The sequence below is a fragment of the Carassius gibelio genome, chromosome B21 (genome assembly GCF_023724105.1).
Source record: "Carassius gibelio isolate Cgi1373 ecotype wild population from Czech Republic chromosome B21, carGib1.2-hapl.c, whole genome shotgun sequence".
In the NCBI taxonomy this organism is placed as follows: Eukaryota; Metazoa; Chordata; class Actinopteri; order Cypriniformes; family Cyprinidae; genus Carassius; species Carassius gibelio.
Window position 1 is genome coordinate 10781756 of NC_068416.1, and position 21587 is coordinate 10803342.

General features: G+C 36.8%; 1 protein-coding gene across 1 annotated transcript; it reads right to left on the reverse strand.

Annotated features, from left to right (window-relative positions):
- Positions 1 to 17397: 17397 nt before the first annotated feature.
- Positions 17398 to 21574, reverse strand: znf346 (zinc finger protein 346). Its single transcript, XM_052587530.1, is given in 8 exon segments — positions 17398 to 18092; positions 18182 to 18281; positions 19135 to 19350; positions 19639 to 19786; positions 19886 to 19975; positions 20831 to 20934; positions 21294 to 21391; positions 21393 to 21574. Coding segments are annotated over 8 exon segments (912 nt in total). The 5' UTR covers positions 21413 to 21574; the 3' UTR covers positions 17398 to 17956.
- Between the last annotated feature and the right edge of the window lie 13 nt (positions 21575 to 21587).

The following is a 21587-nucleotide window of genomic DNA, read 5'->3' on the forward strand; positions in this document are numbered from 1 at the left end:
CTTAAACTGAACGAAAATGAGAAATGTTGCCTTGGCAAATAACTAAAATAAGATGAAGTATTGAATGACTGAAATAAAACTAAAGCTATAACTGAAATAGAAATATAGTTATTTTATACAACAACAAAAAAAAAACATTCAAATTCATATAAAACAGAGTACATTAAGAAATATAAATATATAAAAAAGCTGATCAAAATATGAACAAACTGGGAATCAGTTTATTAAACCGTATATAAGTATATGTTTATATGTCTTTCGTTCTTTCTTTCTTGTGGAAAAAGCTTAAACTGAGCTGAAATATTTTATCTTTAGATTTAAACATGTAAAACAGTGAATGGAAAAAGAGACAGTCAGCTTGCTAATATTTTTCTTTTCTTTTTTTATCAGGGTTTAGCTCAATAAAAATTCAAATCTTGACTTTTTAATTATATTAGATATTTTTATTAAATAAACATTTAGTTTTACAATATCATGTTTTTTATATTTTTATTATACACTATAAACATACCTTACACAAACATTTATATATATATATATATATATATATATATATATATATATATATATATATATATATATATATATATATATATGACATCATATATCAAAAAAGTGTTAAGTTTGAGACTGCCCCAAAGACAACAAGAGGACTTTTTCAATAAAGCAGTCAGCTCATTGTCTCAATAAGTGTTTCCTCTTTATATCTCTGAAATATTCAGAATGATATAGATGTTCTTCAGCGCACAGAGTGCTTGCAGGGGATCTTTTGCCTACAGATACCAATAAACAGAAGTGTGAAGGCCAAGGCAAATGCCGTGCTGACAGGATATCCCATTTACAGCTGAAAATAAACAAAGAACTTCCTCCACAGACTAATTTAGCAACGTAAATCTGTCTTTTCCTTTAGAGCACATTCCTTTCTTTTCCATTTCAGCTTCGAAAGAAAATTGATCAGATTACAGGGCTTAAAAAGTCATTCACTGCGAAACATTTCTTGCAGTCATTTGGTCTTAAAAATACCCTCTGGTTCTTCAAACCACATTATTATAGAAGCATCTCCACACTGATGCTATTTTGTGGGCCAGGCTTTGATCCATGGCCATATTTCTGTGTGTAGAGGGGCGAGTGCAGGGTAAAGTTGCCTAGGCAGGACTGCAAAGCCGCAAACTCTTCCAGATTCCAACGCTCGCCTGTTAACTTGACAGCATTCAATTAGACGCCAAGCTTTCAGACGCAGCGAACAGCCAACAGGACTCCAAGTTTTTGCAAATCTGGATCAGTGACTGTCCATTAAGCGATATGTGTGGATAAGTGTGGAGCGATACGGATGTCGCCACCCCTTCCACAAGCCCTGCACGCTCACAAACATGCTTGTAACCCACCCATCTCAGGTAATTGGCTGTAAGGTATTATCTGCCTAATTATCAAATAAATCCCGCTCTTCCTCTGTGGCGCTGCATTTACTCAAAACAGGAAGGGGGGATTAGAGGGGGCGCGCTGCCCTCAGATCCGGAGCCCTGCAACTCGCTGCAGGAAATCTACTGAGCATTCAGCCTGTACACACGCACACATGCACGCACACACACACGCACACACACACACACACACGCACGCACACACACACACACAATGTTATAAAATTAGAGTGCTTAAAAAAACTAATTTTTCAAACGAACATAAACATAAAAACTTAATTGTCATACAAAAATGGCAGTTAAGAAGTTTTGTTCCAGATTTTGGCCATGCTTTAATCTTAAATTAATGTATTATATGTATGTATATGTATATGTATATGTATATGTATATGTATATGTATATGTATATGCATGTATATATATAAATTTTAATTTTAAAATTGTAATTTTGTACAAATGTTTAACTGTTGACAAATATGATGCAGAACAACAACTCCATAAATGCATTTTTCTCCCAAAGTTAAGATATAGGAAAAAATCATGTATGCGTAATTATGTATTTATTTATGTTTTTTTTTTTTTTTTTTTTTTTTTTTTGAGAAGGTTTCTTTTTTGAGAAAAGTGTTTTCTGCTTTTGATTTTGAATCAAGTCCTGAGTGGGTTGATGATTTTGGCTCTATAGTGTACACTGACACTTAAATCATACATTGGCTCTTGATGAACATAATATTTAAGTTAAAAATCTTTTAATACTTTTACTTTTTACTCTTTAATTTTTTTTTTTTTTGTGGTCTGATCTAACTTGCAAGACCTGTCTCAGGGCATCAGTGAGCTCCTGGACAGTCTGTGGTGCTAATTTCCTTTTTTGTTGATCCAGTACATGAGGATCATGTCAAAAGTATCAACTCCATCATTCTGGTGTTCTCTGGCAAATGCCAAACGAGCTGCATGCTGCTGGTCTGTGAGCACAGCTCCCTTTTTTGGAGGCTTGTCTTGCTGTCGGCTTTCCAGTGCACCTGTTGTCATTTACATCTGCACCAAAGCAAGAGAAACAAATTCACAATCGCTTATGCTTCCAAACTGATGTTAAACGGAGCATAAGTGATTGTGAATCAGTTTCTTTTGCTTTAGTGCAAATGAAAGTGACAACAGGTGCACTGGAGAGCCGAAAGCAAGGCATATTATGCATTATATAAATCCAGTGTTGTGCATACTGTAGACCTCCTGCAGAACCCTCACAGACCCCCAGAGTTCGAGACACTGGCCTTAGATGGAGAAAAGTGGTTTTAAATTGACACCACATCTCAAACTTTCCCTATTCTTATCCCAGAGTCAAGAGATTTCTCAGGAGGTGAGCTACTCTCTCTGTGCTGAGGGGTCTGCTGAACATCTGTTGGAAATCACACTGGGGCAGCGGCAATGGGAGAAAAAGGGCGAGAGAAGGTGAAAGAGGGCCTTAACTCTTTTTCCTCTCATAGGCATTATCTCATCCCATGAGCACTCCCGCTCCATCCTTTCCTGGCTGGCTCCATGCACAGAAGCATTATGCGCATCTGTCACCCATTAATCGGCAAATTACGGAAGAAGTGAGCGTCAAAAGCCATTAGAAGCAGCCTGTCCCTGGGGCTCTCGGTGCTGTCTCTCTCCTTGCTCGCTTCACCTCTGTTAGTAATTCCTCACAAATGAGAAAACGTAAAAATTACGCTTAATAAAACCAAAACATTTTTCATCATGCTTTTTTTTTTTCTTGTAGATTTTCTATGATTTAATTTTATAGCCTTCTACTTTTTAAGTCTAAATAACAAGCTTGATCTCACGGCAATTCGTACATATTTAAGAGGTGGCTTAATCGTACGAATTTGTACGACCTCATTCCTACAAATTCATACGATTTGTGCTAAATCGTATGTATTTTTAGAGTTGCGCAATTCGTATAAATTTGTTCTAATGACCTACACCTAACCACGCCCCTAAACCTATCGGTCACTGGAGTCTAGACAAATTGTACAAAATCCTACGAATTAGCCACCTCGTAAAATACATACGAACTGGTTGTGAGATAGCGTTGAAATAATGGCTGGTGCGTGAGATAAATGCTTTTGTTCTCTTCCCAGCATGCATTGGGGTAGGAATACTTCATATAGTTACCTTTTTACCATTTGACTTTGTTGTTGTTGTTCTTGATTTGCGACATTTTGTAACATCTTGAGATTTTATGTTGCATTTGTTAATGAAATGGTTCATATTAAAATGAATCAACACATAAAAAATTCTATAATAAAGGCAAATTTTAAGTTATGCAAACTTGATATCGTTTAAATTTACATTTAAATTTTTACATTTAAATTTTTACATTTAGAGGATATTTCAAATAAATAATAATAATAACATATACGGCAGTCATAAATCATTATTTATCATTTATTTATTTACGGTTATTTATGAGATTTGTTGAATTTAAAGCAAAATGTAAATGTAAAAATAATAAATATTTTTTTATTAAATAAACAAATGATTACTTCCAGGCATCTCACTAATCAATAACAAATAAAATATATGGTACTAATTTTCTGTAAGTATAAAGACATTTTTTGATTGCCAAAAAATGCTGTGAGCAAGTAAACAATCCTCCAAAACATTGGAGGTACTAAATGGCTTACGTGCCCGTACCACAATATTTCTGTCAGGAATAAATCAATGTTTTGCTCTGTTCTCAGCACTGGCGTTAGGAGTTTGTTTTTATGTTGGCAGTAAAAGTGTTCCTCTTGATTCACTGGTTCACTTGTGCTGAGCTTTTCCCAAGAGTCATAAATTCTCAATAAAGTCTCTCTGTTGTTAAAAGCACAATCTCCCATTGGGTTCAGAGTTGTTTTGTACTGTTGTAGGGCTTACACTGGCAATGCATTACAAATTAGACAATCAACCACAATACATGTCAAATAAATCTCACATACCAAAGGCGTTTAATTAGCAAAAATAAAATCGTCTCATCTGAGACCAAAAACATTTCAGCGTTTTCGAGATGTACAGTCAGAATGCGCCAAGTTCTCAGAGCTAATAATGTAACAGAATTTGGTAATTGGCCTACAAGAAAATCCTTGTTTAAAGCTTGCTTTCAAAAGGAAACTGTATTGTGAAATGTTCTGGGAAGAGGACGAGCTCTTGTGCATGATTTGTAACTTCAATTAAACAAAAGAGATGCTGATATTTTGCAACACCAAGGGGGCTATGAAAAGCCCTGGCCAAAGTCAATGAGAAAACAACATTAAGAGCGTCAAATTTGCTTCGTAGAAAACAAACACAAATATTTAGAATTATGTTTGGATCACTGTTTTTGCTCAGATAAGAGATAAAATACACTCAAGGGCAGATTTATGTCATGAAGCAAACTTGGTTTGAGCTCTCGCACAGCTGTGCGTCTGAACATTCATTTAGCCTCTCAGAGGAGCACAGCAGTAATAAAGGTCTCAGGGCAAGAGGCCGTGGAGGATTAAATTGTCCTTGCACTCCCATATCACCATAAGACCAGAAGTACTTTGCCCCTTCACTCTCTCAAGTGCTCTGTTGACAGAGAAAACAGTGCAGTGGAATAGAAGCCAGAGGAACTTCAAGATCCAATTGCAGGTCTCCCTCAGTGTTGGTGGGGTCTCCTGGCTTGACAAAGGCCCTCGATTCAGGTAGGGCATAGCGGTAACCTCACGTCATTTAACGATGGGGTGGAGGGGAGCCGCAGGGAGGCCGGCAGTGGCTCAAATCGGCCCTTTCACAGCACCCAGGGAACAAAGAAGCACTTATGTATAGCCAGCAATGACAGCTGAAAACATCTTTAAGCTTTGAATGTGGCTGTGTGTATGATTGTGTGTAACGGTAGAGAAGCTGACCACTCAAAACAGCTAAATGGCAATGCATACAATAAGTACAATTCAAACAAAATCTAAAAATAAATGAATATATATATATATATATATATATATATATATATATATATATATATATATATATATATATATATATATATATATATACATATATCAAGCAAGTGATTTTCATAAATTGTTTGTTTTTACATTTAAAAAAATATTTGTTATTTATTGCAATGCAATATACAGTATACAAGATATGTAGATACCATTTAAAAGAAGATCATTCAAAAATCATATCATAGAAAGATAGATACTCGCACTAAACACAAAGACATGCCCCATGTCCTGATGCAAGACCACTCACAGAACTAATTCCAAAAAAGCCCACTTGTGGTAAATGGAGGGCTCTGGCCATCTCAATTGAAGAACAGCAGGCCTCCATGCGTGACCATGGCCACAGGCCCAGGTCTCACCCCTCCTCCACCACAGCTGTTGTTTTGAAGGTTTATCTCAGGGCTACAGGTCAAGACTCACAGACTAGCGCTTCAGACTCAATGTGGTCTTTGTGTGTGAATGGACAGTAAGGTGTGCCCTTTAGCTTGGTGGCCCAACAGCAGGGCAAAGGCCCTTCAAGTCTATTCAAACTGAGAGCAAGAGAAAAAATCAGGGCAACTATTCTACTATTCAAACCAAGTGCACAGTGACTTTCCATACCCAAAAAGTGAATTGCACTCCATTCATTTAATGCATGTTTCAATGTAAAGCAATAAGGGGTACTATTGCAATACACATTTATGGATATTTTATTATTACGATTTTAGTCCAAATTTAGTATGTATAAGTACACTGTAAAATATTTTTTTTCAAATCTGTAAATAAATCAAAGATTATTACAGTACATTATACATGTCTCTTTCTTCAAAATCTTCATTATTATTTCAATGTTACTTGCTGTTTCTTTATAATTAATTGCGAATTTGCAAATTCCGAGTGAAAAGTGTTTCTACATTTTCTACAGTTCACCAAATCAACTTTTTTTTTTTAAACTATTAACTTGGTTTAAATAATTCTGCCGTGATACAAGATGTGTTCCATGCTATAAATATTGCATAGTCACAACAACAACAAAAAAACAGCAACAAACAATATTAATTATCTTTCTTTCTTTTTCATTCTTCCATTAAAATTCATGTAATATGTGTACACTTTCAAAATATTGAGAAGGTACTAATGTGTACATTAATGACTAAATGTAAATGTAAATGTACACTTAAGTATTAGTATGCATATTTTAGGTACAAATAATGTATGAACCATTTAGGAGATTTAAAGAAATTTACCTTTTAGATTTTACCACCCCAGTGACAGGTTTTGTGTTTTTCTAAGAGTATTTACTAGCAATAAGCCATATGTCAAATTATATTACATTGAATAATTTGCATTCATGCATAAAACTGTAACTTTTGTCAGTATTTTAATGTGATACTCCAGCTCTAGTTCTAAAACTGATAGACACAAACATCAAGTTGAAAGATAAGCTTGTTGCACTTAGTTGGAGGAGACTGTTTTTGACCTTCTCAACTACCAGAGCAAAACCGGACAAAGCAAGATTCTGAAGGAAATCATTTTAAAGGATTTAAAGTAACTATAAAGTTCCCAGAAATATCTGGAAATTGCTGAGATCTGTGGTCAGACAATATTTATGTCGTTTTTTCACAGAAACCACTTGGCAGTGATTTTGGATTCTCGTCCATTATAAAACCCCAAGATTCCTCTGCTGGTCACTGCTGTTTCCTCGACTATGTTCATTCAGCAAGCTGTGCTCACTCATACTTTCTGACAATTACATATTCCCGGTGCTTTTTTTGCTTTGACCAGTAAAGATTATACAGCAAATCACTTCCTGAGGAAACGTCTCCTCCACTGACAGCACTCCTGGAGGGACATTTTAATGCTAATCTGGCCTTCTTTAATGCTGCAGAATTCATGTGGCCGATGTGGGGAAATGCACCATGAAACTCAATAGCTCCAGGAAGGAAACTGGAGTCCCGAGGAGGAAGAGGCTGAAAGCAAACACAGCATGTTTGCCCTCCTAAAGCTTACACCTTTGGGTCGCTCAACCCGGCTGAGTGGAGCAATATCGTGTTTTTAGAGGGGGTCCCATCTCTACCCAATTTTACAGCTGGATGGAGAGCTTCAATGGAGTCTCTGATGCCGGGGTTAGACAATGGACTGGTAGTCAAACCGGCACGCCAACCCAGGATTTCCTGGCTTATGGCACAAAAAAAGTGAGCCACCATTGCACAATGAAGAATGAGTCTGACATCTGAATCAGAGTTACGATTCATGTCACATCTGTGTGTTGGAGTTTACATGTAAAGAAAGTGCTTATCTGGTATTGCAAAGAGTGTTGTTGTGAGACAGTTGAGTTTCCAGTTCAAAGGTCAGTGACACATAAGACTCTTCACAATAAAGGAAGACTTAAAAAAAAATTACTTTGAGGAACTTGTGTGCAAGTTAAATGTACACTGTTTTATTCATGTTAGATTCATACGAAAAATGTGGTTTAACTATCATTAAAAAATGTATTTATTATAAGGAATACATGTGAATGTATAAATCTTCATAGTTATTTTACATTTAAAAAGGCCATGCAGTTTATTATTATGATTATTTTGTTTAATAATGACATTTTGGGGAAGTTGCACAGCATGACACCTAAATTATCAGGTATGCAAAAATATCATATCCTCTTTATGATATCATATTTTGTCTTGCATGTTGATTTTTGAGCAGAAAAATTTTTATACACAGTGACTTTGTTTGTAAAGAAGTACCTTTAGAGAATTAACAGACTAGTCGGTTAGGGTTAGTAAAGTCAACATGTACTTTCAAAGTTACAGTAGAATGTCTGTTGAGGAACCATAAAATATTGACTTATAATTTATGTGTGCACTGTTACTTACAGTTGAATGTCTGAAGTGGACTATCAAAATAAAGAACAGTTATTTATTTTGTGTCCCTGTTACAGTGTAATTATACATTTAAGTACTGAGTAATATCAATTAACTGCATGTACTCGTGACATGTTTTATTTTATGAAAGTAAGGTGCATTCAAATGACTGAATAGCATTTTGATGTACTTTGGAATAAATAATAAACAGGGCAAAAAGTTGCATTAATGCCACTCCTAAAAAGAAATCGAAGCGGAACTGGCCTAGAAAACGTGCAGGCTGTATTCATCTCTTCCGCACTGGACTTGCATGGGGGCTGTAAAACCTTGTTAATGGTCTTTAACTGACGTTGTGCCAGGGTGCCATTCACCAGGCATCAGGATTTGTGCTTCGGGTGCCTGCTGCCAGGAATTTTCCAGATTAACTCCTGATTTCAAAGAAAGGTCCCCGTGGTCTGCTTTTGTGCAATGCAACTTACGCTTGTATTCATCTGTGTAAGGAACTATTCATCCCTCCATTTTCATTCATTCACTGAATGGGGTCTTATTTAATAGACCCATCCTTCACCTCAGTCTCAATGTACTCATCCAAACAGCGCTTCCTCCCAGATTAGCAAATAATTATGGATCCTTCTGTATTGCCAAAACCCCTGAAGCACAGAAAGAGCACCAGGGAGATTCTTTTTAAAAGAATTTGCATCTACAGCTAGGCATGACATCACCAGCATTCTGCAGTTTCCTCATCTTTTGCTTGAAAGTCGACCAAATAGTTCACAGAGGGACATTTTAAATCTTAACGGAGTGGTATGATGGCAATGCTCTTTCTCACTTTACCGGTCACTCTTCAGCTCCTCTGATCTCCGCAGTAATGGGTGATTGGGCCGATACCGTCATCCTTCCTGCCCCTCCCTCCTTCATCCATTCATCCTGTGCTTCCTACCACCCCTGGGTGAGGACATAAGCCTCTTACAGGCAGGAGAGAGCACTGAAAGGCTGCGCTGGAGGCTGGCTCTGTTTGCCTTGCACCCGCCGTTTGGGTGGCTAAGCAAACGCCAGTGAGGGTTGCCGAACCGAACAGGCTCAACGCCTTTAAAAAGGACCCAACAGAGTGACCATTGTGTGTGTGGAACAGGGGAAGTCACTTATTATAAGCGGAAAAGTGAAAGATCCTTCCTCCACAAGTCTGAAGCAAGGCTAGAACCAAAAATCCTAAGCTGAGTCTTTTGTTTCACCCCATCCCCCAGAACAAAAGCGCAACTTGAGTGCAACATCCACATTATATAGCAACAAGTATATTTTGGCCCTCGAGTACAAGCTCCGAAAATGTCCAAGATTTCAGCCTTTGCGAAAGTCCATTCTATGAAACACTTCAGATAACGTCTTTCTGAATGAGCAGTTTGAAGCAGCTGAATTATAGGCTACTAACAGGGATTCTGATTCAAATATATTCACAAACTGTCCGTTCTCCCGGTTGAGATTCATTGCCTCCATCCTATTTCACAGTATGTGAAAACAACAGTGTGTCAGAATTCATAGAATAAAATTCTTAACACAGCAGGCAAAAAAAAAAAAAAAAAAACCTTGATGACCTACTACTGCTGAGATTCCAAAGTGCACGTATAATGAACACTTTACTCTCCCATGAGGCCACGGGGCCAACTGATTGTGTAAAGTCACATGATGCAAGTAGCACATCCAGATTTCATTCATGCTACACACATTCATATGAATATATTTCTTAAACAACAGAGTGTAGGAAGACATACCCATGTGCATATTCAAGTTTGACAATGTCAAGATTCATTGGGCCCAAATTATGAAATAATGGTTCAGTGAACACGAGGAATGATTTTCACGCATGAATTGGTCACCACAGTTTCCTGAACTAAACCCCATTAGAAGTCATTGGGATGTGCAGGAGTTGACTTTACAAAGTGGTTTAACTCTCCCACTGTCAGTACAAGATCTTGGCCAAAAGTTAATGCACTACTTGATTGTGTTATGATCAGTGTTGAGGAAGTAAAAGTGGTCCAATGAAATATTAGAGTATGCAACTTTTTTGGACAGGCAGTGAAAGTCGACTCCAGCACATCCCAAAGACTTTCAAAAGGGTTAACGTCGGGACTCTGCGGAGGCCACTCTTTCACAGTTTGAGCCTGATGAATCCAGGCATTTTCATCCTGGAATATGGACATGGGTGTGTCTTCTGACGTACTAATAGTTTATTTTACTGCATTCACAATATTTGCATCGTAACTGTCCATCTTGTGCACTTTACATCTGTAAACAAATGTACATTGACTGGTGGATATATTTCCTTCTCCACTGTCTGTGATGAATCGATGATCCCTTTTTCTCATGCCATTCACAGTGCCCTTCAAATCCCACTTGAAGTGCACTTTGTAGGGCACTTAACAATCGGAGATAGCAACTGAACAAAAAGTCACTTTATTTAAATATCATTCAAATGTAAACATCTAGTAATTTTACATTTCTCCACATTTTTCTAGTATTTCGTACAAAAGCAGGGTGAAACATAGGCTGTTATACAGGAAGAGGCTTGGAAACACCTTGGCACTTAGTTACGCAGGTAAAGGTCTTTTCCAAACCAAAAAAAAGGGAGCTCATTCTCGCTTGCGCTCCATTTTCCAGCAAAAGGTGCTGAGGCTGGAAAGTCACTTTACTAGTTGTTGTACAAGCATCCACCATGCCAGCTGCCTGAAAGAGAAGCATTGTCCCAGGCCAGTTCTCTCCCGGCCAGCCTGCTTTCATTATCTCACTGTTAAGGCCACAGCCACAGATCTGCTTCACATCGACTGGATCAAAGCACAGGGAACGGGTCCTGCAATGCAGTAACGTGCATCTACAGAGGAGCCCTGTTCTGGGAAAGTTCAATAGGTTAGAATATCAGTAAGATTTTCCGGCTGACCGTAACCGCTCACCTGTTGTCTGGTCGAGATGGGATCTTAGAGCAGCTCTCTGTCTCTGCTTCTTCGGACACTTAAACTATCAAAATGATATCCATCTGTTGGTATGCTGTGGGAAACACCCCCTTTTTGGTATTTAGCTGAATGGTTGTCATGATGAATAGTGTCTGAATGAATCAGAGACCCAGAAGAAAAGAATTTGTAACTCAAAAAAACTTGTTTTTCTAGTGGATGCAATGCAATTTAAGTGACTTTTCAAATGTGTAAAACTGTAATCTTATTTATGCACAATATGCCCCAAAAGCTTTGCCGTGCGGTGCCTATCATGTGACAGGGGTCCTGACAGGTGGCTGTCCTAGCTGCCTGTTCACAGGTTGTAGCACTTACTTCCAGCCTGACCGCTGCAGATTAAGTGTGTCCATCTGTCAGAAGAATTAGGAGTAGTCTGCAGGAATTCTCAGATCACGGAAAGGTTTGGTTTGGTGGGTAAGAGGGGGGCTAGAAGGGAAGGAGGGCCCAGAGGGCAGAGGAAACGTTCATTGGGGTGTAATCTGAACCCCTCAGCCACCTGCACTTGTCTCAGAGGCCAGGAAACGAAGGACGTGGGTCTTTCTTTCAGCTCTCATGGTGAAATAATCTTACTTGAGAGTTGCATGCAGACATATACAGCGTACTTTATGGAACTGATGCAGAGAGGGGTTTGTATGAAGTTAACTGCAGTGGTTAATAGCAACTCATTTAGAAACATCCTGCTAATGTTAGAAATGCCTTTAGGAGATCATCTTAGACCCTTCAATATTTATTTATGTCTCACTTAAAGTATGTGAGTGTCTTTGCATTATGTGCCTACATTTTAAACCAAGTGGCATATATTTTAAGCCTCAATGATATGATGATCTTTTTTGTCCTGCCTAATATTTTCATCCACTTTTATAAAAAGCATATTGTTTAATTTCCGAATTACAACTCATGTTGATATTTTTTAGGAGAACAAGGCCAAAAATGCTAGGTTGGGACAACTACTTTATATCTAATGGAGAAAAAAGGTTCACTTTTTATTAATATTTGAAAAGCTCTGCCCAAAATGCAAATATAGCTTACATGCAAAAACTGACCTTTGTGACTGTGTGCCGAGGTCGATACATCTTATAAAAGAATTCCAAAAATTGTATATTTTTATGTCTTTGTTATGTATTAAGAACCACTAATTTGTCTACAGTTTTTGTCATATTGTTTTATTATTTTTTATTGCATTTGCATTTGCAAACGCATGCAGGCTACAACCTAAAAGTCCCAGCGATCGGGCAAACAAATGTTTGACCCTCTCTTATCACCAGTTCAACATTCTCTCATGTTTGTTGGATTATGTCAAGCAAACATCCGATCTGACATTATGAAACAGCCGTTTTGTAACTGCCCATGAACGTCTGGTGGTGTTAATTCCTGGAAACATGGCTCTAGGGAAATCATGGTTTTCTTTCTTTTTTTTTTTTTTTTTTTTTTTGGATATAATATGTTTGAGCTGAAATAGAACATATATTATGGGCTGTTTGTTTCTGGAGGATAAACACTTGAAAATGATTGCAAAACCTCAGGAGAGAGACTCAACCCTTTCTGTGGCTAAAACTAAGCTTTTGCACATCCAGGAAGATAAATGTGAGCCAACAGCTGTGCTTATTTCATTTCTTATGTGTCTTTGAAAGGAGTTCTTATTGAAAAGTGAGGTATATACTTTATTTGTCCATTTTATTTGGCAAAAAAATAATATTGTACCAATATTATCCATTGTTTATTACACTATTTAATGAGAATTATGGAGAAGTCATAGTCTTGACGAAAATCATATATTTTTTTTAATGCATTTATTAAATGCATTTGTATTCAATGTATTTTATACATAATAAAAACATTTATAATGGCTGTATTTACCATTAATTTATGCTATGTAAATAAGTTTTAAAAAACTAAATTACAGTAAGGTAAATTAACATTCAGAAAAAAGCAGTTACAAAAAATAGCTGGACCTGGACATTTTCACTTTTTGTGAGATCCAGCCAACAGCTCACCTCCCATGTGAAAATAAGAGGCCAGCAGCGCATCAAGCAAATTAGCAGTGGCTGCGGAGGGACGCTGAGAACAGTGAGCTCATTTCCATATAGATGTAGCCCATTCCTGCCACCTGTGATTCCCATTTGGTCTGTTCATATACAGGGCTGTTTTGTTCCCTGCCTCACACAGGGTTTGAGGCATTGACCTCCGGATGTCTCCATCCTAGACAATAAGCCCCTGAAACTGTGACAGGAAAAACAGAGAATACAGCCTCCTGCCGCCCACATGCCCCTCCACAACACTTTCTCTCTTCACCCATGAACAAACCCCCAACCCCTATTTCCTGAATCCTGACTGTCCACACACCCTAACACACATATACTGTACACCATCCATGAAAGATAAAACATTCAAAATAATTATGATTTTCTCCTTAACATTAACACAAAGCTATAAAGGCTTATATGTAATGAATCATGAAGGTATTCTTTATAAAGCAATCTCAAAAGCATTCTCATAAAGGGGCACTTCTGTAAAGTAAATTAAAAAATCTTTCTTTTACTTATCAACACTATTCAAAGCTAAAAAAAAAAAAGATAAATTAATAAAATAAATGAATAAATCTTGTGGAACACAATTTTTCCTGACCTGACAAACCCATAAAAAGGACAAATAAAATAAAATCATATATAGTAAATAAACGCATACATACATATATATAAAAAAAATCTTTTTTCTTGTGCACTTTGTGTGCAGATATTAGGTTTATGACTTGGAAAAACAACAAAAATACATTAAGTAATTATTGTAATTAACATTTTCTGTTTGATAAAGATAGATACAATTCATATCTTTAAGGGCCTTTTTAAATGGGCTTTTTTTTAACGCCACTTCATTAGCACTTACATACACCAAATGTTACAATTTATACAGGTTTTTACAAAATGGTTTGAACATATGTAATTTGCCCTGACTTCTAACTAAATATCTAATATGCCAACATAATAACCAGTTTTGAACCAGCGTTCAGATTTCTTTTCTGAAAATGTGTGAAAATCGTGCCCCAAATTGCACATTTTATTTAGCATTTAAAAAAAATTAATTTTAAACTCTGTGCTGTGATTAATCAAGTCTTGCCTTAGGAGAGATAAAAAATAGAAGATAAAAAAAAAATGAATATAAAAAGAAATAGGACAGTTTGCATTAGGTCTATTCCATGCATGCCACAAAACCTCACAAACAACAAATAAAGGATGACTACACAACCCAAAGAGGGGTTTAGCAAACAGCACTCGGTTCAAACAAGTGTCCATGTGGCCATTCAATACACAAGGGCATGTTTGGAAACGCAAGTGTAAACTTGAATGGGTCTGCCAAAGTCCAGCTCTCATTCATCAAGTTACACTCAACATGACCCAAAGCTCCCTGGGCCTCATTTTGGATGAAATGTGAGGGTCAAACTATGAAACTACAGACTATAACAACTAAAGTTACAGCACTCTGTGCTACATCCGACTCGAAACAATCCCCTTTTCACGGCAATTTGGTCCAGGTAATTCTAAACGTCTTTGTAGAGGCAAATTTGTAGAGATTAATCTGTCATCCTCATAAAAACTGCAATTCACAGGAGAGCTAAACCCAACATGGTGCTAATATCTCTGCAGTGAATGTGCATACAGAAAAGCTTTAAGAGGTTTTTGGGCTCATACAGGGAAGTCTGTGTTTCATGCTGGGTATAGTATGTAGAACTGGGTTGTTTATACACCATGGCGCCTCACCGGAGGGGTAGTACCCCTCACTCTCAGTGAATGGAAAGCACCAGATACCTCCCCCTTTGAGTAAATAGATCTTATCAATGAAAATAGTCAGCTCTCCTCCCCACTGCCTTTTTATGAATGGAAATACCTGGCAAAAACAAGCCAAATTTATTTTTACAGCACACAATTATATATATATAATTTTTTTGTGTGTGTGTGTGTGTGTTGTTGATTTATTACCTCTGTTTCAGTAGCAAAAAAATAAATACTACAAAAAGGCAAAGGATATTTTATGAAGTTTTTCACAATCCATACTTGATTTACAGATGTTGTATGGTTCTAGCAACACTATGAAACAAAAATGAAATGAATAAAAATGGAATAGACTTGGAGAACTCCACATTAATACAAATGTATATCATAAAACATTTATCAGAGAAAATGAGAACATTTTATTGTCCTTCATTCGCAAAAAACTAGTGATCAAGAAAGGGGCTAGTGTGTAAAGTACGCCATCTAGAGGACAATATATAAATCTATGCATACTTTTTGGAAGAAATCTTGGAAAAACTGTATTTTATATATACACTTCCTGGCCAAAAAAAAGGTCTGGATTTTAATAAGCAAACACTTCAGATTTTAGGATTGAATCATTATTACAGTGATTAGTGTTTCCAACATGTATTGCAAGTCCCGTATTTGTCAGCAATTATTTTAACCCTAACTGAAAACATAATAGTTGTTTAAATAGAATTTTAAAACTACATTGTATCATTCAGGGTTAAAATAAATTATTGCCAAACATGCAACATGTCAGAAACATTAATCACTGCAATAAAAATCAAATCAGTATTTGCGTATTTATATATAAACTTTTATATAGAAAATTTGTTCAAACAAACAAGTCGTTAAGAGGTCATAACTATACACACATTAAACCATTTAAAATGGCTAGAATTTAGTATTCGGCAAATTTGACCAATCACATGAGAGTTCATTTATTTACAGAACTCTTAAAGGTACAGTAGCAAAAGAAGAGGTAGTGCAGTAGAAATCTTCCAAAAATCTCTAGCAGAAGTTAGCTAACATTTCTTATGGCAGCTTTATTGAAATGGTCAGTAAGTAGATGGAAAAGGGTAAACATATAAATGTGGACTTTTACATTGAAAAGAAATGTACAATAAGCTGCCCTGCTCAAGTTTTTTTTTTTTTTTTTCATAGATACGGCACAGCCACTTTAACTGAAATGTGCTAGGCTTTTGGTGTCAGGCAATTATATATATATATATATATATATATATATATATATATATATATATATATATAATTTAATAAATAGTTTATTTCAACATTGAAAAATAAGGTGGATATGAGAGCAATTTGTGAGAATGCATGTATGTTCATTAAACCAGTCTGAAATACTGAAGTTTTTTTTTTCTCAAAACATTTTACTGGATGAAAAGTAACATACACCTCTTTAGGCTCACACTGTCTGTTGGAAAGAAAATTGACCAATAAAAGCAAAATGACAACAAAAACATATATGCTACTAAGTTTGAAGGCCTTAATCCCGCACATAATTGCTGTTTAGAAGCCTTTAACATTGCAACATTTGTCAATATAACATTTCAGGCTCCCAAACTAAGCAACACTGTACTTACAGTAGTCCTTTTGCTGACTGCTATTGGGTTCATTGACAGATTTGGATGAATCTGTATCAATTCCCAAACATACATCTTTGATAACAGACACAAAGATTAATGGACACGCTTCAGTCTTTCACAACGACTTAAAAATTGCCCCAATAAACAGACTCTTAAACAGAATCATTTGTGAAGCTTAATTATGATGGTTCGAAAAACTAATTGAACTATTGCTGATTTTACATCTTAGCATTAGCATCAGTCTCTTGCACCAAGAACAATCTGCAATGTGCATTGCAAAAATAAACATTGCAAGCCATACATTACACATATGCTCAACAGTCATCAAACTTGTATTTTCGCTTTATATTTAGAGCGCTTTCACATTAATCCTGAACAGAGGATTTCAACTCACAACTACATTTATGACTAATCAGCTTGTAGTACTAGTTTGACTTTGTAAAACAGTTACACCAGAATTTACCGCAAGATTCTATGTCGTGACAATGTCAAGATGAAATCTGCACGTAAATATAAAACTAAATAAATAAATCAACTTCATTATCTGGTGCTAATGTCCTATGACAGAAAGGAACGCTTTTAAAATTAGGACAAGTTCAGTTTGAATGTTAGAAGTGCAGCACCAGTTTAACTTAAATCTCTATTAAGCATATGAAATTACAGTATACTTCCTACATAAAGATTTACGTGGAAATGGAAAGGAGCCATGAGAAATGAAAGACAACTAATATCCAGCCTAGAACAAACAGAGTAAATCACTAAAAATGGTTTTAAAAAATCTTTTTTTGTTTTTTAAATTGACACAGAAAATCTGAAATAAAACACTCTAAGCTCCCAAAAAAAACAAACTTTCCAAAAGTCACACAATACCAAATTCAACAGATCTGAACATCACAGACATTAATTTAACAAAACATGGAGCTTGAGCGGTTTAAAATAATAAGCAATAAGAATATCAAACATATAGACAAAACATCTCCCGAAACCACCTTCCGAACCTGCATCTGAATTACAGAGATTGTAGAAAATTAATTTTCGTAAACCAAATAAACACTTAACATAACACTAGTGGACAAAAGCAGCCTTCTTAAGTTCTGCCTCCTTGCCTTCGGTTTTGGAGCGGGGACAAAAAAAGGTAAAAGCTGTGGTCGTTTATTGTGGTCCCTCAACTGTGTGTGATGGCGACAAGAATAGACAGGAAGAGATGTAGTGTGGTGAAAGCTGGCCTTAGGAGATGCACAGTGCAGACACACATTGACCTGTGCCTAAACAGAGGAAGCTTGTCACAAATGAGAAGAGTGCAGCGGAGTCTGACAGCGTCTTCTCACTCATAGCCCAAGTTGAAGCTGTTCCAGTTCATCGTATTCTCTGGTCTTTCCTGATTGGGTGGGTACTGGAAAAGGGGCTGGTAGTTCTGAGGGCGGCCGGGAAATGCATTTGGCGCTTTCTTGGGTTTGCCACTGTCAAATTGGGGAATTCATTATTAGTCGACCGATAAGATGGGGAAATCTTTTCGAGAAGGCTGTTTGAAGCAGCGTGAGTTACTCACTGGTTCTTGTGTTTGGAGCCGCTGATGTGGGCCTGGTACTGCTCCACGGAGTTCAGCTCAATCTTGCACACAGTACATGGGTAGCCCTTCAGTGTGGAGGCTGAGAAAAAAAGTGACCACAAATCCTCAATTTCAAGGTAAAAAAAAAAAAAACATAAGTGTATCAACTAGGGCAGTGCTGAAAATACCAACGAAAAGATTTGAACAGATCTTTGATGAACCAACATTCAAAAGATCCTCTTTTTTTTTTTTCGTGGTGACTTTTTCTGATGATGCGCAAGAAGCTTTTGATACTTTTGGAATGAAAAAGTCTCAGCTTTCAAACTGTGTACATTTCATCACGAAATGTACACAATAAATACGGTTTCATTTTTGCGTGACAGATCAATGTTGCCACTTCAGCTCAAATGGTTTTTGTACATTAATATTCACAGACACCACTACATATTGCGTTTTAATTCACTGTATAGCCTACTTGTGATTTATTCACCCCAAATTAACCAAATTCCACGGCATTCTGCATCAAGTCCCATATCTATGACTTGATTCTGTGATTCCATCTGCATTGCAGAAGTCATAACTGTATGCATAAACACACTATACTTGAAATATAGCTGCAAACTGAATTTAGATCATTTGAGGTGCATGTAAACATGGTCAATGATATTCCTCATGTTGTTGCCACTGTAGTTGATTACCATTAATTCATATTAGATTTTTTTTTTTTTTTTAAATAATATACTTACAATGTAAGTTTGCAAATGCAGTTCACAGAATTGTGAAGTGTGCACTTTTAAAGCATGCATTGGTTTAACAATTTGTACTTGAATTATATTAATTATTATATAACTACATAAAAGGGTAAGTTCTGGCTATGTGTTCCTGATGTAATTTCCACTTAAAGACCACGTCAAGTTCTACATATGGGATGAGAGACCCTTCAAAGTTCTGACCTAGTGCAGAGGATGGCCCATAAGTCTCCATCAGCTTCTGTTTAGTCAGGTGTTTTTTATGTTTCTTGCCACTGTAGTGCTGCTGAGCCATGAGGGGATTGTTGAAGGAAGCCTGGCAGATGGAGCAGAAGCGGTCTGGGTCCCGCTCTGCTGGCCCCTGCACGCCTTCGGGTAGCCGTTCATCTTTCTTCACCTGCACTTTGGGCTGAGGTAATGCTGGAATATGAGCAAAAACACAGCAAATCAGCTTTCCAGTGTGAAACAGAATGGAATGCAAATGCATTATCATCATCATTACCATTTTTATCCTAAGTTTTATGAAAATGGGTGTTATTAGGTGTCAAATCAGAAAATATGATCAATTGCTTTGCATTTGTGGCATACAGTATAACTAGATTTTATTAAAAATGAAACCTAGGAATAATTACTGACTGCAGAACACCTCTCATTCTGACTATTCTAGGATTTTAAGCTCGAAATATCATGATAATCAAGTCTTCTTACAAGGAGTCGGCTGACCAAAGGTCTTCAAGCGTAGGTTCTTGGAGTGAACTTTGCCCTGGTAATGTGACTGTGCCACTACTGGGGAAGAGAATGTCATGTTGCACACAGTGCAGGCTTTGTATTTGTCCCCTACGCCAACATTAAAAGTCTGCAAAACATAACACTAGCCATTAATGCAGGACACCAACACATCTTTGATCCAATATTCAATAAGTCTCCATCATATCTGGCTTTTTATCGGACTTACATCTCCTGAAGGCTTGAACCGTTTTGCGATTGGCTCCTCATTACCATGAATGCTCATGTACCTGCGTACTTTGCTCTCATGTTTTTTGCTCTACAAGAGACAAAAACTAACATTAGAAGGTATGAGATTTAGTAAAGTGCTTTCGTCATGGAATAACTGTTATGAAACCAAGCTTTATTTACCAATAGCCAGTTATCATGCTGTAAATGCATGTAGCATGTTTCATCAACGTGTGGGTAAAAATGGCTTACATTTTGATAGTCTATGATCGAATAATGAGCAGATGTTAAAAATCATGGGTTATGTAATAAGATGCTGGAACTGGAAGGTCATGTTGAGCAAACTTCATTGTGGGATACAGACTTGGTACCCAAAATATCAAATACTTTCCCTTTTCTTACTGCGTAACCATCTTGGGGAATCTTCTAGTATTTATTCAGTCATGACAGTTGGTTTACTAGAACTATCATATTGTGAACACAAATTTCTCTCATTTATTGTAACTCAAGTGGCTCGCCTCGGCTATATCCGGTCTCTGATAGTACCCAGCCCTTTTCTCTGTTAAATTAGCCATGGTTTTATTTTAGTAAAAGTGTAGTAACTATGTTTTTTGACGCATTGATTACCATTTGTATAACCATAGTTTTCCTAAAAATACCATGGTTAAACTATGGTTAGTGTTGCAAAATAATTGTTAATTTGTGGTAAACATGATTTAACTATAGTAAAAACCATGGTTAATTTTCATAAGGGTTGTAGACTGCAGATTTTCTCAACTCAATAGGCAGTCTGGGTATTCAATGCAAAGGTATGAGTAGCATGCCATTCTGAAATACTTGAAATCAGTATCTAATCCCCAGAAGCCCATTTTTTACTGTATTGGCTGAGGAACAAAGGAAAAGATGCCATCATTTAAATTTTGTCCAAATGAGTGTGAATTCATACCTGGTAATGTGCAAGTTTCTGGGATTCTGAGATTAAAACAGCACTGCATACTTTACACTGAGAATCAGAGAACAGGTCACTGTGCTCCTTTATCATTCGGTTCACTGAAAGAAAGATCAGCATCAGAAACAGTAACAACAAAGCGGCAATTCATTGTTATGTAAAAGACACGCATACAAAACAGCTTTGAGGCAAAATATGCAACGAATCAAAACAAACCTTGCTTTGTATTTAGGTGCAAAAAATCAGACTATGTCTTAAATCGACCTTGGATACGCTGTTCTTCCTAGACACTATAGCAGCAGTCCTAAGAGCACTGAGGAGTTGAGCTCTGCTACCATGCTTTACACTCCCTCACACTCTCAGGCACTGTATATTCTTTAAACAAATGTCATTTTTGGCTTATAAATAATGCATCGATATTTACACCATTTATTCTGAATGAATGTTGCCAATCTCTTACCCTCGGCCGCCCCTGAAGGTAAATATGGAAAATCTCCATTCGGCTCTTGCTGCGCCATGATGTTTGCAGGAGGCGGATCGCGCATGCGCAGACGATATGCGCTGCACAAGTCTCTTCATATATCCGGTAACCCACTTTTATTCTATTTACAAACAAATATTTGAACCATTTAACCACCTTGCTTCACAAAATTATTTCTATACACGTCTACGCAACCACTAAGCAATGCAGATGAAGTAAGAGAATCTATACCGGGTAAATATGTGTCTTGTTGCTATGCGAGTAGGTTATTTT